General features: G+C 41.4%; 1 protein-coding gene across 4 annotated transcripts in view; it reads left to right on the top strand.

Moving 5' to 3' along the window:
* Positions 1 to 19,853, top strand: part of Rnf111 (ring finger protein 111) — an 80,637-nt gene that overhangs the window by 33,041 nt on the left and 27,743 nt on the right. For all 4 annotated transcript variants that reach the window (XM_059268198.1, XM_059268197.1, XM_059268200.1 and 1 more), the window contains exons 2-5: positions 6,560 to 7,452; positions 13,456 to 13,582; positions 17,556 to 17,719; positions 18,747 to 18,941. In XM_059268198.1, coding sequence (XP_059124181.1) covers positions 6,579 to 7,452; positions 13,456 to 13,582; positions 17,556 to 17,719; positions 18,747 to 18,941 — 1,360 coding nt within the window. In that variant the 5' untranslated portion in view covers positions 6,560 to 6,578. The remainder of the gene's footprint in view (positions 1 to 6,559; positions 7,453 to 13,455; positions 13,583 to 17,555; positions 17,720 to 18,746; positions 18,942 to 19,853) is intronic.

The following is a 19,853-nucleotide window of genomic DNA, read 5'->3' as shown; positions in this document are numbered from 1 at the left end:
GCCTACAGAGCTAGTTTCAGGACAGTCAGGGCTACACAGAGAAACCCTGACTCAGAAAACCAAACCAAACCAGCCAAACAAACAAAAAGCTGAGGATGATGGCATGTATTTGTAATTCCAGTGTTGGGTAGGCAGAGATCGATAGGAGGGCTTGCTAGCCAGCCAACCTAGCCTAATCTGTGAGTTCCAGGGCCTGTCAGAGATACTTTCCCAAAAAACAAGGGAGGTGGCTCCTGAGGGATGACACGGAAGGCTGATTTGTAACCTCCACATGCATACAGAAATGCACACACAACCCAACACACATACACACAAAAAGCATGCAGTGCTCGTATTTCTGTCTCACAGACTTAGTCCTTTTTCTTAGTTCAAAATAGAGCATGAATTTGTAGTTCCTAAGTGAGAATCTCTGAGTTAATATGGGATGCTAATTTTACATTTGTATGACAATTTAGGAAGCAGTTATTGGTGTAAAGACACAAAGCATTCCAGACACCCCACCCTACCCTACCCCACCCCTCTGCACTCTCCTCCATCTTACTACATTTTGGTTTGGTTTGGTTTTTTGGTTTTCTTTGGTTTGTTTGTTTGAGACAGGGGTTTCCCATGTAGCTCCAGCTGCCCTGGAACTCACCCCGTATTCCAGGTTTGCCTCGCTTGAACTCCCAGACATCCTCTTGCCTCTGGCAAAGGTGCTGAGATTAAAGGTGTAGGCCACCGAGCCTTGCCTTCTGCCTTACTCTTTAGGAGGACCGAAGTGATTAAAACCTGAGCAGATTTAACCATAAAGATTTTATTGTTTTGGCTTTGGGGCATAAAGTGATAGGAAAAGACAAAGACTGTCTTCTTAGAGATGCAGATTTCTGGAAGAGTCTCAGGTATTTTAGAAGATACAGCTCAAGTTTTCTGTTATTTATGGGGTCTACAAATATCTGGTGCCCAAGGGTCTTCATAATTATCTTTTCACTGTTTGAGATCCAGTGTTGCTGGTTTCCTCATAGTCAGAGGTTGAACAAAAGCTCATTGAGATATCCAGTGTTGGTGGTTTCTGTAGAATCACAGAATTGAACAGCTAGTACCATAGTCAATTTGAGACACAGTTCTTAAAAAAAAAAAAAAAAAAAAAAAAAAAGCTGCAGGGCAGTGGTGGCAAACACCTTTAATCCTAGCGCTCCGGAGGCAGAGCCAGGCAGATCTGTGAGTTAGAGGCCAGTCTGGTCTACAGAGTGAGATCTAGGACAGGCACCAAAACTACACAGAGAAACCAGGCAGATCTGTGAGTTAGAGAAACCAGGCAGATCTGTGAGTTAGAGGCCAGTCTGGTCTACAGAGTGATATCTAGGACAGGCACCAAAACTACACAGAGAAACCCTGTCTTGGGGGTGGAGGGTGGGGTGGGGAGAAGCTCTGTCTCTCACAATCTAATTCTTATTGGTTTTAAAATAAGCGGTGCTATTACTATTGGAGAAAGGTCAGGAGGCACGACTAAACCCAGTATCAGAGCTTTATTGAAGTGGGAGTCGGGGTGGGGGACAGTCAGAAGACAGTGCAGAGGCGGGAGGAGGAGAGAGCAGAAGACGGGACCAGTCTGTGCCCGGCTTTTTAAGGATTTTCTTGCACATGCGCATGTGGGCTTATGGAGCTACGCTACGCATGTGCAGATTACGTAACCACGCATCATGTAATCATGCAGCGCACAGATGACGTAAGACCCTTTGCTTAGGTACTGAACTGCGCATGTGTGGTCATATAGCTGGAGGGGTGGCAGAATCCTAACACATCATCCGCAGTCTTAGGTAACCACTAATCTGATTTTTACCTCTAGGGATTTGACATTTCATATAAAAGAAATTTTACCTGTATATAGTTTGCAGTTTTTAAAAGCTAGGTTTAATTTTTTTATGCATGTGAGTACTTTGCATGTGTGTATATGTATCATATATGTGTCTGGTGCCCACAGAGGCCAACTGGAGTTACAGATGCTTGTGAGCCACCTTGTGTGTGCTGGGAACTGAACCTAGATCCTCCATAATAGCAGCAAGTGCTCTTAATTGCTCAGCCATCTCTCCAACCCTAACTGTATAGTCTTTTATAATTGGTTCGCATGATATTCATTAGTGTGTAGCTTGGAGCAGTACTTAATTTCTTTTGATTAGTAAGTTATAACCCATTGCATGGGTTTGTTCGGTCAGCAGTTAATTTTGTACTGGTTTTGTTTGATAGTGGGGAATGAACATAACCTTGCATATGCTCTGGGCCTGAGCTATTCCACTGGGTTCAATCTTTTGAGGAAGTGCTAGGCTGCTTCTCAGTGTGGCTGCACCATTTTGCATTCCCATCAGCAACACATACTTCCAATTTCTTTCCTTTTAAAAAAGATTTATTTATTTACTTATTTATTTGTTTATTTGATAGGGTCTTACACTATATCCCTAGTTGGCCAGGAACTTGCTTTGTAGACCACCAGGTTGGTCCCAAACCCACAGATTTGCCTGTCTCTGCCTTCAGGTGCTGATAGTCAAGGCATGGCTGTTTCTAGTTTCCTTACATCCTTTCTAACACTAATTTGTCTCTTACTGTAACTGATGTCATATACCTCCTTCCCTCTTGCTGACACCTGCCTGTGCCTGTCATTCTGAGCTGGTCTTTCTTGCCTTTTGTTGTTATGGTCTTGGTCTGACTAGCTGCCTCCTGTAAATTTGTTGTTCACTCTGTGCCTGTTCTCACTCATGCTGTATATTCCAGGTCTAAGCATGGAAACATCATTGCTTGTCCTTGGAAGAAGCATAAAAAAAGATCAAATGACATTCTTTAGGGAAAGGCCATTGCAGTTTTTAATTTCATGCAGTCTGTTCTGATAATAGAGCTGTGAAATAAAGCACAAGACCTATGAAATTAAGCACTTTGGTAACTGTTGCTTATGGAGAGGAAAGAAAACTCTTGACATAAAATACCTGTTTTGTTTTTAAGAAGTAGTTCAGCTGGGTGGTGGTGTCTCATACCTTTAATCCCAGCAGTTAGAGGAAGACAGGCTGATCTCTGAGTTTGAGGCTAGCCTGGTCTACAGAGGGAGATCCAGGACAGCCAAGGCTACATAGAGAAACCCTGTCTCAAACAAACAAACAAACAAACTAGAATAGGTTTAAAAATGTCTGTTAAGTGGGGTGGTGGTGGTGTACATCTTTAATCCCAGCACTTGGGAGGCAGAGGTATATGGATCTCTGTAAATTCGAGGCCACCTGGTGGTCTACAGAGCAAGTTCCAGGACAGCCAGGGCTGTTTCACCCTGTCTGGAAAAACCAAAAGGGGAGAAATGTCTGTTAAGGGAGAAACAGTTCTATCATTTTGGAAGTTAGGGTAGTGCTCCCAACTGTTGATGGACGGAAGTGATGAACACTGATGTTTCTTCTGTGTGCTAGTTGCCCAAAAGCTCATCAAACTGGAATATGTACATGTTGTACTTAATAAAAACTGATGTTGAAAATAACATGTAAAGCCAGATGGTGGCACACACTTATAGTCACCCCTACTTGGAAGCTGAGGGAGGAGATGCCCTTCATCCTGGCAGTTTGATAGTCTGAGCAAGGTACTGAGACTGTTTAAAAAAAAAAAAAAACCATACAAACCAACCATGTTTATGACTGCTTAGATTCTCATACTGCTCTAGCACAACACTTCACTTGTTAGGCTAACTACCTTTCTAGTGAGTGTTCCACCTTGAGCGATGATCACAATGCTACATGGTCATCCTTCTTTTATGTACAAAATTACACTGTGAGTCAGCGAGAAGGCTCAACAGGTAAAGGTGCTTCACACCCAGGCCTGGGCACCTGAGTTTGATCTCTGAAGAGAACCAACCACACAAAGTTGTCTTGTGGACTTCATATTCTGAATTGTGGCACAGGTGCCACACACATCATGCATCAAGTAATAATCAGTAAAAATTTTAAAGATTGCATTGCTGTTGATGCTGTAAAGTCCCTTGTTCAGCAGCTCAGCTTCAGAGGTGAGATGATTTAAGCCACTTAGATCAGTTGTGGGAAGTTTGCTTGTTTTTCTGCTGTGCTGCTGATTGAACAGTGATCCTCAGCTTCCTGGTCCTTGCTCTAGGCTTGTTGTGCTGACAGTAAACACACTAGTTGGGTCAAGCTTCTGTTGGAATTAGGTTCTCATTAGAAGGTCGGAGAGAGTCATAGGAGAAAGAAACTGTACTTCTATTAGTTAATTATTGAATCTAATGGAAAAACCATCTAAGGTATAGGAAGTATTTATTACCAATTTTAACATGTCAAATATCAAAGGGAAGACACGAACTTTTCTGTAGATACGTGAACAAATGTCTGCTCACCCCAAATGGCACTGACAGTGGAAACACCAATTCAGCTATAGCTTGATGAACCATCATTGAACTGGGATTTCTTAGGGGAGCAGTTGGCTGCACTGCAGATAGTCTCTCAGCAGCAGCTATTTCCTGGCAGCTCTTGGGGAAGGATGTGGCCTTAGCACCCCTCCCCTTAGCAGATGTTAATAGCCTGCAAATCCTGGGGTGGGGTGACTTACAACCTCTGCTTTAACAGTGCTTATCTGTAAACTCTTTGGAAGAGGTGGGCCTCATGAGTCCCTTTCCTTTGATGAGGGAAAGTCTCCTGGCACTCAGAGCTGCTGACAGTTTAAGAGATCAGTGACCATGTTATACCCTCAAGGCAGTATTCCACAACACATGATGACTAGTCTGTGGAATTCTTTTTTTTAGTGGGGGAGGGGATATAGGATTGGGGGAGTCTTGTTGTGACTGGCTTTGCAGTATTTCTGCTTCAACCTCCAAAGTGTGATTTGATGACTTTATTATATTTTTTCTTAGAATTTAAATTACATTACAATTTCAAGTTTCTTTTGTTTTGTTTTTAGACAGGGTTTCTCTGTGTAGTTTTGGTGCCTGTCCTGGATCTCGCTCTGTAGACCATGCTGTCCTCTAACTCACAGAGATCCGCCTGGCTCTGCCTTCCGAGTGCTGGGGTTAAAGGCGTGCGCCACCACCTACCGCCCGGCTAAAATTTTAAGTTTTTACTAGCAGTATATCAATCATATACAAGATGGCTTTTGTTATGATATTCTTATCATGTACATACTGTATTTTGATCATATTCACCTCTAGTTCCTCTCTCTCATGTCTTTTCTCCTCCGCTCCCATTGATCCATTTCCTCTTCCCAAGTCTTCTGCTTTTACATCTTTGTTGTTGGTGATGGTGAGCTACACCTTCATTAGGGTTGCTAGCAGGAGCATGAATAAAGGATTATTTTCAGGAGCATAGGCCAGACCAGAGAAGAAAATGCCTCCCCCAGCAAACGTGGATTGCCTATAAAGCCTCAGGAATGTAGCCTCCCTAAATTTAGTTTTAAATGATACATAAAAACTTAAACATTGTACATATTTTTCAGTACCATGTAATGTTTTGATAAGTTAGTATCAATAATGTACATAGTGTAATGTTTCAGTCAGGTTAACATATGTGCCTTCACAGACATCTTTCTCTCGGGTATAGTTTTCAAAATCTTCTCTAGCTGTTTGAAACATACTGGATAATATCATCTGGAATTACTTTATTGTACACTATCACCAAAACTTGTTCGTATATAACTGTAACTAGTACTTGCTGTTCATATATAACTAACTAGTACTTGTTGTTGGTATGTAACTATAACTAGTACTTGTTGACCCCTTCCCTCACCTCTTTACCCCATTCTCCAGCCTCTGGTAACCTTCATTCTGCCCTCAGCTTCTGTGAGATTAAGTTTTGTTGACCCCACATGTGAGTAAGGTCATGTGGAACTTGCTTTTCAGCTTGCCTTATTTCACTCAATGTAATGATTTATAGTTCTGCCCAGGTTTTTTTTTTTTTTTCCGAGACAACGTTTCTCTGTGTAGCTTTGCGCCTTTCCTGGATCTCACTCTCGCCCAGGCTGGCCTGGAACTCACAGAGATCTGCCTGGCTCTGCCTCCCGAGTGCTGGGATTAAAGCCGTGCGCCACCACCGCCCGGCCTGCCCAGGTTATTACAGATGAAAGGATTTCGTTCTTTTTTATGGGTGAATGACATTTCATTGTGTATCTCCTACATTTTCTTCATCCATCATTTGGCTATTGTGGTCAATGCTGCAGTGAACATGGGCATATGCTGGTGTGTCTTCAGCAGACTGGTTTCTTTTGACTGTACCCAGTGACGGGACTGCTGGCACAGATAGCAGTCTTTTGAATTCTAATTCTCTTCTCTAGTTTAATGAAGGAAGCTTAAAGGAAGTGTTTGAGTTTGACCAAATATGCTATCTTGTGAAAGCTAGCAGGAATATTGCAAGGTCCATTTGGTTACTCTAAGTTGTCAGTACTATGTGTCAGTTAACTGCCTTTCTGACAGTAGGGATAGAAAGCAGAGGTTCTAGAAGAGTGGTCAAAAAATCAAGTGACTGGCTTAGCTCAGTCATGTTGTGGCTGCTGCAGGCTTTAGTCACTTCTGTAGCTCAGATGTACTGAGTCCTTTCAATGTCTGGCTTGTGTCTCCTAGGCCTGCCTTAAAGTTTCCCATGTCTCAATGGACTCCTGAATTTACCGATCTCTACACCCTAAAAGTGGCTATGAAGAGTGGGACTCCTCCTGATGCGCCCACAACACAGGAGAGTCTGAAGGGGGTCCTTCTGCACCCACAGCCCCTAGGGGCCACCAAGAGCTTCCCTGCAGAAGTGGAGATGATTAACAGCAAAGTGGGGAATGAATTCTCTCACCTGTGTGATGATTCAAAACAAGAGAAGGACATGAATGGCAACCAGCAAGAACAAGAAAAAAGTGGTGTTGTGAGGAAAAAGCGCAAAAGCCAACAGGCTGGCCCCTCATATGTACAGAATTATGTCAAAGAAAATCAGGGAATCCTAGGGTTGAGGCAACATCTAGAGACACCAAGTGATGGGGACAATGACTCTTCCTTCAGTGAGTGTCTGTCTTCTCCCTCTTCTAGTCTCCATTTTGGGGATTCTGATACTGTGACTTCAGATGAGGACAAAGAAGTCTCAGTGAGACATCCCCAGCCTGTTCTGAGTGCTAAAAGCAGAAGTCACAGTGCACGGTCCCAAAAGTGGCCTCGGACTGAGGCAGAGTCTGTGTCAGGCTTGTTGATGAAAAGACCTTGTTTTCATGGTAGTGCACTGAGGAGACTCCCATGCAGAAAGAGACTAGTGAAGAGCAGCTCCTCCCAGAGGACGCAGAAGCAGAAGGAGAGGCTGCTGGTGCAGAGGAAGAAGCGGGAGGTGCTGGCCCAGAGGAAGTATGCGCTCCTCCCCAGCTCCAGTAGCTCTAGTGAGAACGACCTCAGCAGCGACTCCTCTTCCAGTTCCTCAACGGACGGAGAAGAGGACCTGTGTGCATCTGCCAGCGAGAACCCCAGCAACCCTGCTGCTCCCTCAGGTGAGAAGGCCGTAGGGGTAGGTGTTGTGCCGTTGTGCCTACACCCAGGTTCTCAAAGAAGTCCTCATAGCTTTCATTCTTTAATAGTATGAACAATCAACTGTTAAGCTGTTACTCTAACTCCAGGATACTAAAAGAGTTTCTAGTGACAAAAATTAAGTCACAATTCATTGTTGATATTTGTTAATTCTTTTTAAGTAACTGTTTTATTTATAACTAGATGTCAGTGAGGATAGTGGTGATGATTATGAGACAGAATTTCACTGTGTAATCCTGGCTGGCCTGGAACTCATTGTGTAGACCAGGTTGGCCCTGAACTCACAGAGATCCACTTGCTTCTTTCTCCAGAGTGCTGAGATTATAGGTAGGGTCACAATGCCTTTTTCATAATTAGATTAACTTTTAGGTTTTTTGAGACAGGGTATCTCTGTGTAGCACTAGCTGTCCTGGAACTTGCTTTTGTATACCAGGCTGGCCTCCAATTCACAGAGATGTGCCTGCCTCTGCTTCCCAAGTGCTGGGACCAAAGGTGTATGCTACCACACGTGGCTAGATTAATTTTTAAATGAGTTGATTTATGGCCCTTTTTTTTTTTTAAATAAAGATTTATTTATTTATTATGTATACAGTGTTCTGCCTGCATGTATGCCTACAGGCCAGAAGAGGGCACCAGATCTCATTACAGATGGTTGAGAGCCACCATGTGGTTGCTGGAGATTGAACTCAGGACCTCTGGAAGAGCAGCCAGTGCTCTTAATCTCTGAGCCATCTCTCCAGCCCCCATCTCTTTAGTACTCTTGTAATATATTTCACTTTTGCAATTTTTTTTCCAGGTAATTGTATTATTTCCCCCATGTTCAGACCTATTAAGAACGTTTATAATCACTATAAAAATCTGCTTAATCTTAGTTTAATCTGTTACTGTGTTCCTGTTGTTCTCTGTTTCTTTTGGAGATAGTCTTCTTGTTGTGGGTTTCTTGAACTCTTGCTCTTGGTGGTGTAGCTTCTCAGTGCTAGGATTTCAAGCATGTAATGTGCCACCATACTAAATTTACCGTCCTTTTTATTGCTAAAAAAAATAAGTTCAACTTAGTGATTCTGAGGCATGCATACCTTTAATCCCAGTGCTTGGGAGGCAGAGGCAGGTGAATCTCTGTGAGTTCCAGGATAACCTGGGCTACACAGTAAGAGCCTGACTCAAAGAACAAAACAAAAATAAGTTGAAGTATTTGAAAGATTTTGTTATTTAGTTTTTGCATATTAAGGCTTGAACCCAGGTTCAAACAAGCATGTTCTAAACAAGCATGTACCTAAAGCAATAGGCTCACTTTAATCCTGATAGTGCTTAGTAGAGTGCATGATCATTTCTACATGTGCCGTGTGTTCTCCTGTTTGATCTCACCTCCTTTGTATCAAACACATGCATAGAAAACTATGGTTAAGTAGAATAAACTTGTGCACATACCACCCTGCAGATAAGTATGTGGTGTATGCTCTGGTATGCATTTATCTGGAGAAGCATAAGTCCTAAAAGTTAATGAGCCCTGACATTTTTTGATTTCTAGAGAAATGTTTTATTTTTAAGTAGGTTTTGGATTTTTGTTGTTGTTTGCTTGTTTGGTTTGAAAAACAAAACAATGACTTAAGGCTGGGAGAGATGGTTCAGTGGTTAAGAGCATTGATTGCTTTTATAGAGGACCTAGGTTCAATTCCCAGCACCCACATGGTTCACAACTGTATGTAACTCTAATCCCATGGGATCTGATGCCCTCTTCTGGCCTCTGTAGGCACTACACACAAATGGTGCACACATACGTGCAGGCAAAACACCCATCCTCATAAAATAACAGTTTAATGCAAATGATACAGAATTATAAAAGCATAAAATAAATTTCCTCTTTAGATATTTCATTATTGCCCAGAAGTAATAGCTGTTAATAGTTTCTCTCCAACAGAAAATATGAAAATATGCAGAGATAAATAATGGTCTTTTTGTATCAGCATGCACAATTACTTGTTCAACAGTTGTGCGGTTCCTATGCTTGAATGCTCCATAGTTCAACTCTTTCTGATGAATATTTGCTATATAAACTTGCACACCTGTATAAATATATCTGAATGACATCTGAAAGTGTGTCATATATATACTTAAAACGTTACCTGCTGCTGTGCCAGAATGCCCAAGGAATCTTCATCCAGTGCCTCTGCTCTCAACAGTGGATGATGCCATGAAGGTGGTAGGTAACTCCAGCCACAGTGCAGTTCTGTGAGTTTTGTGTGTCTCTCATTTAGTCCTCCCTGTCCTTTTCTGATTATAGCCGGTGCATTTGGAGAATCATTTTAGAGTGGCTTAAATTCAGAAGAAACTGAAATATTGATGAGGCTTAGTTCTGTTTCTAAAAAAAAAAAAAAAAATTCCACTCTTTCACATATTAGTGACTGGCTAAAGCCTTAGAGTGGTAAAAACTTGACATTGAGTCCAGGCCTGGCGACTAAGTCAAGTATGTTTTAATCAGGATAGGGTTGGAGTGTCAGTGTTAACTAGTTTTATCTGCCAGTGTCAATGTGGTTTGATACTTGGGTACAGCAGTGTGCATTAGCATTTGTGGGCTAATTGTAGTGCCTGATAGAAATTTGAGCATTTTATACTGCTTTTAAGCTCTAAGAGACAGCAATTGTCCAGCACTCACTGCTTTTGCCAATTCACCTGAAATAAATTAGTTGAACTTAGTATTAGATGTTGTTGGGGTTTTTTGTTGTTGTTGTTGGTGGTGGTGGTGGTGTTTTTTTGAGACAGGGTTTCTCTGAGTAGTTTTGGTGCCTGTCCTGGATCTTGCTTTGTAGACTAGGTTGGCCTCCCAAGTGTTGGTATTAAAGGCGTGCGCCACCGCTGCCTGGTGGATGTTGTTTTACAAGCATCAGCTCATGTGTCAGGTTCACCGGGATTCTGAGAAATAGTTCTCTCTTGATGCATCTTTATTAATTGGCTTCTACATTTATTACGATTTCTGCTCATAAACAGAAAGCCATAATGAAGTGTCAGTTGGGTTAATAGCAACCTTGTTGGACATTGAGTTATCCCAGTTTACAGTGAGGTTTACCTATATTTTGATCCATGTAGTATTTGTCAAGAAATTCAGGTTTGTTTGTTTCGTTATTTTGAGGTAGGATCTCACTGTGTAGCCCTGGCTGTCCTGGAACTCACTGTGTAGACCAGGCTAGCCTGAAACACACAGAGGTCCTCCTGCTTCTGCCTCCCAGTTGCTGGGATTAAAGGCATGTACCACCATGTCCAGCAAAATTCAGGTATTTCAAGATAATTAATAAATTTAGGCTCATTTTAATGTTTTATTTCTGTGATTGTTCAATGAGCTTTACCTGACCACTGACTTACTTGTTATTTTTGTTCATTTTAATTTATTTTAGAGAATTATCTTATTTTGCTTGCATATATGTCATGCACTGTGTGTGTAATGCTTGTAGAGGCCAGAAAAGGGCATCGAATCCCCTAGAACTGGTTGTGACTAGACTGTTGTGAGCTACCATGTTGGTGCTGGAAATTGAATACAGGTCCTCTGCAAGATCAGCCAGTGATCTTAACCACTGAGCCATCTGTCCAACCTCTCTTTATTTTTTAAACTTATTGTTTTATACCACTAAAACTTTGGAGTTTCCAGTTAGTTGTGGATATGAGACTTTCTTACAACTTAAAATCTGTATGTGTGTGTGCGTGCCTTACATGTACTTCGTGTAAGTGTACACATGTGTGCAGGTGTGCATGTGCAGTTGGATGTCTCTTCTGGTTGTTCTCTTATATTTAACTTCCATTCATTCATTCATTCATTGAAACAGTTGATCTCCTACTGAAACTTCAGCTCATTATTTGGCTAGGCTGGCTGGCCATTGAGCACCAAGGATCTACTTGTCTCCACAGTTCCCCCCAGTACTACATGCACTGCCACACTCAACTTTTTTCATGGATTCAGAGGATCCGAATTCATGTAGCTGTCCAGCTGCCCCCAAATCACCCATTAACATTTTCCCCCTTGGATTTAAGATGCCATCATTGTCATATGTTAAATTCCCTGTGCATTTAGATTTACTATTGGATTTTTTAAATTTTAAATTTGCTTACTGTATGCATGGGGGTGGGTGGGTTGTGCATGTCAAGGTCAAAGGACACTTGTGGGAGTTGGTTCTCTCCTTCCATTGTGTAGGTCCCAGGGGTAGAACACGGAACAGCAGTCTTGGTAGCAAAGTGCCTTTACCTGCTGAACCATCCCTCAGCCTGTGTGAGATTTGTATTGATTTGATTGTCTGTGTATTTCTGCAAAAGAACATACTTTGATTATAAAATCCTTACCATTTTTCTCAATGTTTTTGCTTATTTTTCCAAATACACTTTATAATCAGTTTGCTTACCTGGGAATAATAGTGAGAAGGCATGTGGTCATGTTTTTCTTGGACTGTATACACATTAAATTGGGGGAATTGACATCTGTGGGATTTTGGGTTTTCTATTCCAAAATGTAGCTCCCTCCATTGATTGACTTCTAGGTTTTTTTTTTTTTGTTTTGTTTTTTGTTTTTTGTTTTTTTTGGTTTTTCGAGACAGGGTTTCTCTATGTAGCTTTGCGCCTTTCCTGGAACTCACTCTGTAGACCAGGCTGGCCTCGAACTCACAGAGATCCGCCTGGCTCAGCCTCCCGAGTGCTGGGATTAAAGGCGTGCGCCACCACCGCCCGGTGACTTCTAGTTTTGTATCTTATGTGGAGCTGTGTTCACGTTTAATAGCATAGCTTTATTGGGGTATAATTTATGTCAATTCATTCAGTTTTTTTTATTAATCTTAAACTGTCTAACTGTGAGCACAGTGCAATTTTAGAACATTTCTGTCAGCTCTGTTACCTGCCACCTGCTTTTTTTTTTTACTGTCTGTTTCTGCCTCTCGCCTTGTCTCATGCAACCTTTCATCTGTTTGCCAAATATAATTTGCCTTGTTTGGGCATTTTATATAAACAAACCACAGTATGTGGCCCTTCCTATGTGCTGTCTCACTCAGCATAGTTTCAGGGTTCATTCATGGACCCTTGAGTTAGTTTCTTCATACACATTTGACTTATCCAACTGATGGCATTTGAATTGTTTCTCGTGGTTGTCTGTTGTCATGAACAACTTGATCAAAATCTGTGTGTGTGTGTGTGTGTGTGTGTGTGTGTGTCCATTAGATGTCTTATAAAGTGAAATAAGCCAGTCATAACCAGTCAAAATACTTTGCCATTCTAATGCGAGTCATCTGATGGTCAGGTTCTTAAACACAGTGTAATGGTGATAGCTGGGGTGTTGAGGGAAAGGGAAGGATGCCTTTCAATTGAGGGATCAGTGGGATCCTACCCAGTGCAGACGAGGTTGCTCACAGTGACCATGGCTCTTAAAAAGCCACACTCCCTTTCTCAGCCTTCATAGTAAAACAACCTCTGCCTTAATTATAAGGACCTGTCAGTACAGATGTTAGGTAAAAACTCTAAGCTTTGTGGGTAGTAAGGTTTCTCTCACAGTCATGAGAATAAGAAAGGAACATTTTCTGCTTGTGAGTTCTTCCTTGCTGCTGTGTGCAGTATCCTTAGTGACACAGCTTCCTGAGTGAGACCTTCAGAACTATAGAAGGCACATCAAACACAGAGTGAGAGCTCTTGGAATGTGGTTCCAGTTCCAAAGCTTTTGCTCTTTGCACAGTCTCAACACTTGGTACTCATTCCCACCCCAAGTGCCTTCCACTACCAGCTGCTTTATTTCCGCTACTGCTTTTGCCCTCCACTTCACAAATCTGAAGTTGTAGCAGTTTTGACTCTTTAGGTTCATCTTTGGCTCTTCAACAAAAGAGATGCTGTATAACTCTCCATTATTTTCATATTAATTTAATAGTCTTCAAGGTCAAGATAAAGTTTTTGCCTAGTGGTTAGCCTACACCTGTCTTTTAAATGGGTTTGCTTTTTGTTTCCAGGAAGTATTGATGAAGATGTTGTGGTGATAGAAGCTTCCTTCACTCCCCAGGTCACTGCCAATGAAGAAATTAATGTTACCTCAACTGACAGTGAAGTGGAGATTGTTACAGTTGGAGAAAGCTATCGGTGAGATTTTATTTCCTAGTTGTATACTGAACTTTTAAATGTAGACACTTTCACATATTTGTTACCTATTCCCTCCAGATTCCCAGCTTGATTATAATTGTATTAGAGTACTAGTTTTAAAGCTAGGATACATTAGATTCACCTGGATTAGAAAGTAAAGCTCACTGTGGCAAAATTCTATCCCAGACCATTAGAGCTAGAATTAGAATCTTAGGGGATATAGTTTTTTTTGTTGTTGTTGTTTTGTTTTTTGTTTTTCTTCCGAGACAGGGTTTCTCTGTGTAGCTTTGGTGCCTGTTCTGGAACTCGCTCTGTAGCCCAGGCTGGCCTCAAACTCACAGAGATCCTCCTGGCTCTGCCTCCCGAGTGCTGGGATTAAAGGCGTGTGTCATCACCACCTGGCTGGGGATATAGTATTTTTTTTTTTTTTTTGGTTTTTCGAGACAGGGTTTCTCTGTGTAGCTTTGCGCCTCTCTCCTGGAACTCACTTGGTAGCCCAGGCTGGCCTCGAACTCACAGAGATCCGCCTGGCTCTGCCTCCCGAGTGCTGGGATTAAAGGCGTGCGCCACCACCGCCCGGCATAGTATTTTTTATCATCACCCCATTTGCTCTAAATAGACAGCAGTTTTACTTACACCAGAATTCATGAATTGTGAAGTTTAGCTGTGAATAATATGTAAATATTGGGTATAATTCTGAATTTATTCATTAATATTAAAACAGACCTTGTTATTTTCTTGTGTCAAGATTGTCCTCATTGATATGCATGAAATTTGTGCTATTGTGTTATGGGAGCCAAGTTTAAGGCTGTTTATGATGTCATTCTTCATTTGATCATGCTAAGTTCTGAACTAGTGAGTGAGTAGAAAGATCTCATTTGTTTAGATAGATACATGAATATGCCATGCCTCTTTTGTAGAATTACTTCAGACATCATGGCCCCTTGTCTGAAATAAAAAAAAATAATATTTTATTTACCCTATGCTTAAGATGATGATAAATATTGGTTTTAGTGGTAAAGTTGCTTATTTGATACACCAAACTAGTCTGTGAATGAATATTAATGTCTTTAGAAGTACATTTAAGGATTGGTGTGCTTTTCTATTTGCATACCATTAGAGTGTGGCTTCTCATGGCAGGGAAATTGTTTTCATTTTCTTTCTTTTTTTTTCCTTAAAGATTTGTTTGTATTTTATGTACATTGGTGTTTTGCCTGCATGTATGTCTGTGTGAGGGTGTCAGATCCCCTGGAACAGGAGTTACAGACAGTTGAGAGCTGCCATGTGGGTGCTGGGAATTGAACCTGGGTCCTCTGGAAGAGCAGCCAGTGCTCTTAACTGCTGAGCCATCTCTCCAGCCCCCTTTCTTTTTTTTTAAGAATAATATAGAAAAAGGCCGGGCGGTGGTGGCACACACCTTTAATCCCAGCACTCGGGAGGCAGAGGCAGGCGGATCTTTGTGAGTTCGAGGCCAGCCTGGTTTACAGAGCAAGATCCAGGAAAGGAACAAAGCTACACAGAGAAACCCTGTCTCAAAAAAAAAAAAAAAAAAAAAAAAAAGAATAATATAGAAAAAATGTGGAGGTTATTTTTTTGTATGGGTTTTGCCTGCGTGTATGTATGTGTATCTCGTATGTGCTGTGCTTATCGAGGCCAGAAGACGTCATCCAGTCCTCTGGAAGAGCAGCCAGTCCTCTTAACAGTTGAGCCATCTCTCCCACGCCGTTCCCTCGATTCCTTCCCATTTTAAATGATTTCCCCAAACTGGGGAAATTTGCATGCTACAGTGTGTGCCATAGGCTGTCACATTTACCCTGCCACTGCTCACAAGGCAGAGCACCAATTCAATTAGAAAGTAAGACCTGTTTTCCTTATGGAATTGGAAGTGCTTTCACCAAACAGAACCCTTTTTCCAAGTAAGAGGCAGTGATCTTGAAATGAAGGCAGCCTCGTGATCTCTAGGTAGTTTTTCTGTTATTGTCTGAGATGCACCTTTGTCATGGTTGGGCTGGTTCTTGGCCCTTCCTGTGTAAGAGAATATGTCTATCTTTCAGTCTTTCATGTTAGGAATTGACAGTTGCAGTGTCATAGTGGCCTTGAAGACCTCTGTGACACTGTTACCTTATGTTTGGACTCATGCTCTGTCCGGTAGTCTATCTCAAGGTAGAACAATCTATGAGGCTTTCAGAGTAGACCTGGAATTGCCTGCTTTTGACGGCTTCCTGGAGAAGAAAGGACCCCCCCACTCATCATAGGTTCTGGGCTTCTCAGTAATCAATCAGTGTAGTTTTGGTGCCTGTCCTGGATCTCACTCTGTACACCAGGCTGGCCTTGAACTCACAGAGATCCGCCTGGCTGTGCCTCCCAAGTCCTGGGATTAAAGGTGTGTACCACCACTCACCACTGCCCGGCCAGCAGGTCCTCTTAACCAGAGTCATTTCTCTAGCCCTTTCTCAGAAAATTTTAAGGGAGATCATTTGTCCTCGTAAGAAATGATTTTATCTTAGATTTGTTTACAATGATGGCTCATGATGTGCAATGCTTTCTCTCTTTCTTTTTTTTTTTTAAAGATTTATTTATTTATTATGTACACAGAAGAGGGTGCTAGATCTCATTACAGATGGTTGTGAGCCACCATGTGGGTGCTGGGAATTGAACTCAGGACCTCTGGAAGAGCAGTCAGTGCTCTTAACCTCTGAGCCATCTCTACAGCCCCCAGCAATGCTTTCTTAAATGCATTGTCTTTGGTTAGTATTGTCTTAGGAATTACCTTTCGTACCCCTGTCTCTTGAGAATTTTAGGTTTTGAATTTATTTTTAAACTCTTGGCTCTAGCATTGTTAAGGATAGTTCAGCCCACTTTGAATTTGATATTTTTTTCTTAATGGTGACACCCCTGCTTAACCTTGCATATTAATGGATCTGGCTCATATTTGTCACACATGCTCGTGATAAACTTACAATATGTGTAGTTTTACACTTTGTCTGAGCAGACGGAAGAAAAAAACAACACAAACTCCATAACAACTTGTGAATTATCCCCCCCCCTTCTTTTTTTGAGACATATTTTCCCTGTGTAGCCCTGGCTGTCCTCAAACTCACAGAGATCCACCTGCATCTGCCTCCCACCTACTGAGGTTAAAGGCTTGTGCCACAAACACCCAGCAATTGGCCTCATTTTCAAAAACAGATTTAGTTGTTCTCCTGAAGCGTTAGGTGGGATAAGAATATTATCTCACTATCCCTAAGTACTCTTTCATCATTATTTTGAATCATTAAAACCTATAAACATCTAAATGCCTGAGAGTGATTGAGAAGAGTGCAATGCCATTCACTCAAGGTACTTAAGGTTGTGATTCAGTGCTTAAAGTAGTTCGATCAGGTAATGCTTTTTATGACTCACAAGCTCATAGACTAGCCAGTGTCATCATTCTCTCTGTTGTCTCCTTACTTCTGTGTATTACGTTAGGATAGGACCAGAAGCTTGGCTTGGCACAGGGTTCCCAAAGTTAAATTCTGCAAACCTAGCCTGGGACATGGATTATACAGACATGACTCTGTGTCATATTTGGGATTTGTGTGTGTGTGTGTGTGTGTGTGTGTTCCTTTATTATAGTGAATAACTTGGGACATTCCTTACAATGTGTGGTAACAGTCACTTATAATCAAAGTGGATATTCAGAACAGTGGTTACCAGGAACAGTGTTCCTGTCTTTTTGTATACTTGAATGGTTGATCTGACAGCAGCATCTCTTGTGTGCTTTGATCATCTGGTTGTAGTGCCTTCATTCAGCAGTTTATTGAGTGCCTGACATTGCATTAGTCATTGTTTTTAATCCAATGACTTATTTCTTGGGAGAAGTCTTACATGAAGAACTTAAGTGTTTTATAAGAAAAACTTGTGGAGTTTTAGAGTGACTGAAAAAATCCATTCTTCATTTATATTTACTGACTTGATGTTGATGTTATTTAAGGTCTCGTTCAACCCTTGGGCACTCCAGATCTCATTGGAGCCAAGGTTCAAGTTTGCATACAGGTCGACCCCAGGAGCCTCGAAACCGCAGTAGGATCTCTACTGTTATACAGCCCCTGAGGCAGAACGCAGCCGAAGTTGTGGACCTTACTGTTGATGAAGATGGTGAGTTGGAGTTATAGCTGTTGGGTTAGGAAGGGAATTGGATAAAATATCTGAAATGACCATTTTATTATCAGATGTTTGAAATTTACCTTATTCATAATTTAATTTTTATTGGAAAGTATTGATGACTGTTACTACTCTTAAAATTTTTATATTTGTGTTCATTTACATTCATAAACTTTCTAAAAATAAAGGCATTGACATAAATATTAAAAGTCATAGCTAATGTTATGAAATGGTTGCTGTGCATAAAGAGTGATAATGAGGTGCCTTATAAATGGTCACATTTTGTCCTAATAGTTCTTTGCAGAAACACCTGTTGCCTTCCTAGTTTTCCTGGGGAGGACATGGAGCGTGGTTAATAACAGCGTAGTCATACTGTGGTAAAATCAGAAGTGCTGGTTGGGCAGCCTGTCTTGGGCTTATGCTGTGCCAGAGAGTGCTGTTTGTGGTTTGATAGTCTGACCACGTGGCCCAGCAGCAGAACTTGGACTTTGCTCTCACCCTTTTCTTTGCAATAAATAGACCAGAAAACTTCGTAGGTACTGGAAACTTTTTTCTCTTGGCTCTAGGGATCAAACCTAGGGCCTCACACCTGCCAGGCAAACACTTTACCACTAACATACACCCCTAGTCCTACTGGAAAACTTTGAACAACTGTTTACACTAGATTGTACAAGCACATGTTGGTGTTTTTCAATACAGTTCTTATCTTTCAGTGACATTTCGGTTTGATGTTGCAGTGAAGTTTCACGAAAGCTTTCTTTACCATGTGTTATACTTTCTAGGAAGTTTGTTCCTAATGCTTGTTTCTTTTAGTCATTGTCATAGTGACGTTAACTTGTCCAGGTGTGGGGAATGTGCCTATAACCAGCACTTGGCGGGCCATAATAGGGGAATTCTAAGACCAACCTAGCTATGTATAGCAAGAGACTATCTCAAAGAGGGAAAAATAAGTTGCTAATTCGAATTAAAACCCATTCTTTAATTGCTGTGAGATGCTAATTTGGTGTTTTGTGTTTTATAGAACCTACTGTAGTACCAACCACTTCTGCTAGGATGGAATCACAAACTACTAGCGCTTCCATTAGCAATTCAAATCCATCTACCTCTGAGCAAGCCTCTGATGCTACTTCAGCTGTGGCCAGTAGCCAGCCTTCCACAGTGTCAGAGACTGCAGCTACTCTTCCAAGCAATAGTGCGGCTGGTTCTTCTGTGGGTGGTACGTAAGGATGTCGGGGGACTCTTTCACAGTGTTGCTGTGAGGTACTTCCTGGGAGCAAAGCATTGTGTATTATAATTACACTATGACTTAATATGAATTTTATGTGTTGTATGTGACAAATATTTTAGCTCAACTAAGAACTGAGGAAAACCAGGTGGCTGATAGTGAATTCCTGGATAGCAAAGCAGAAGGTAGATAAGTTGAATTTCATCAAGAGTTAAAGCTTTTGTGTATCAAAGTAAAGAAAGTGAAAGACAGTCCATAGAATATAAGAAAAATTATTTGTAAGTCATGTCTGATAAGGGTTCTAGTACCTAGAATACGTAAAGAACTCTGAAATAATAAAAACACACAACAACCTAATTTAAAAATAACGAAGGATTGAACAGACACTTTCCAAAGACCAATGAACAATGAATCCCATGCTCAACATCACTGTTGATTAATGAAATGAGATGAGATAAAACCCAATGTTGAGATACATGGTTAAATTATGCACAGGTGTCCATAGTTTAAAAAGAACAAACAGAAGCAGAGTCACCAGAACTGGTCATAGGCAGAGAAATTGGAACGCTGGTGACATGCTGGTAGAGGACAGAAAGGTCTAGCTTCTGAGAAAAACACTGGCTTCTCCTCATGAAGTTAATGAGAGTTCCCTCATGGCCCACCAGTTATACCCCTGGGCGTATTCTGTAATTAATTAAGATGGGAATAGGAGTTTTCTAAAGGTTTCAATGATGTCATTTATTCTACTTTTGTTGCCCCTTGTTCTGGCATCACAGATAAGAAGCATTGCCTAACCCAAAGTCAGAAAGACATTTCTTCTGTTTGTTTGTTTGGCTTTAGCCTAGGCCCTCATATATGCTGAGTGTGTTTTCTGTCACTGAGCTACATACCCAGCCTAAAGAG

The sequence above is a fragment of the Peromyscus eremicus genome, chromosome 7 (genome assembly GCF_949786415.1).
Source record: "Peromyscus eremicus chromosome 7, PerEre_H2_v1, whole genome shotgun sequence".
Classification (NCBI taxonomy): domain Eukaryota; kingdom Metazoa; phylum Chordata; class Mammalia; order Rodentia; family Cricetidae; genus Peromyscus; species Peromyscus eremicus.
This window is presented reverse-complemented; position numbering and strand designations above follow the sequence as displayed.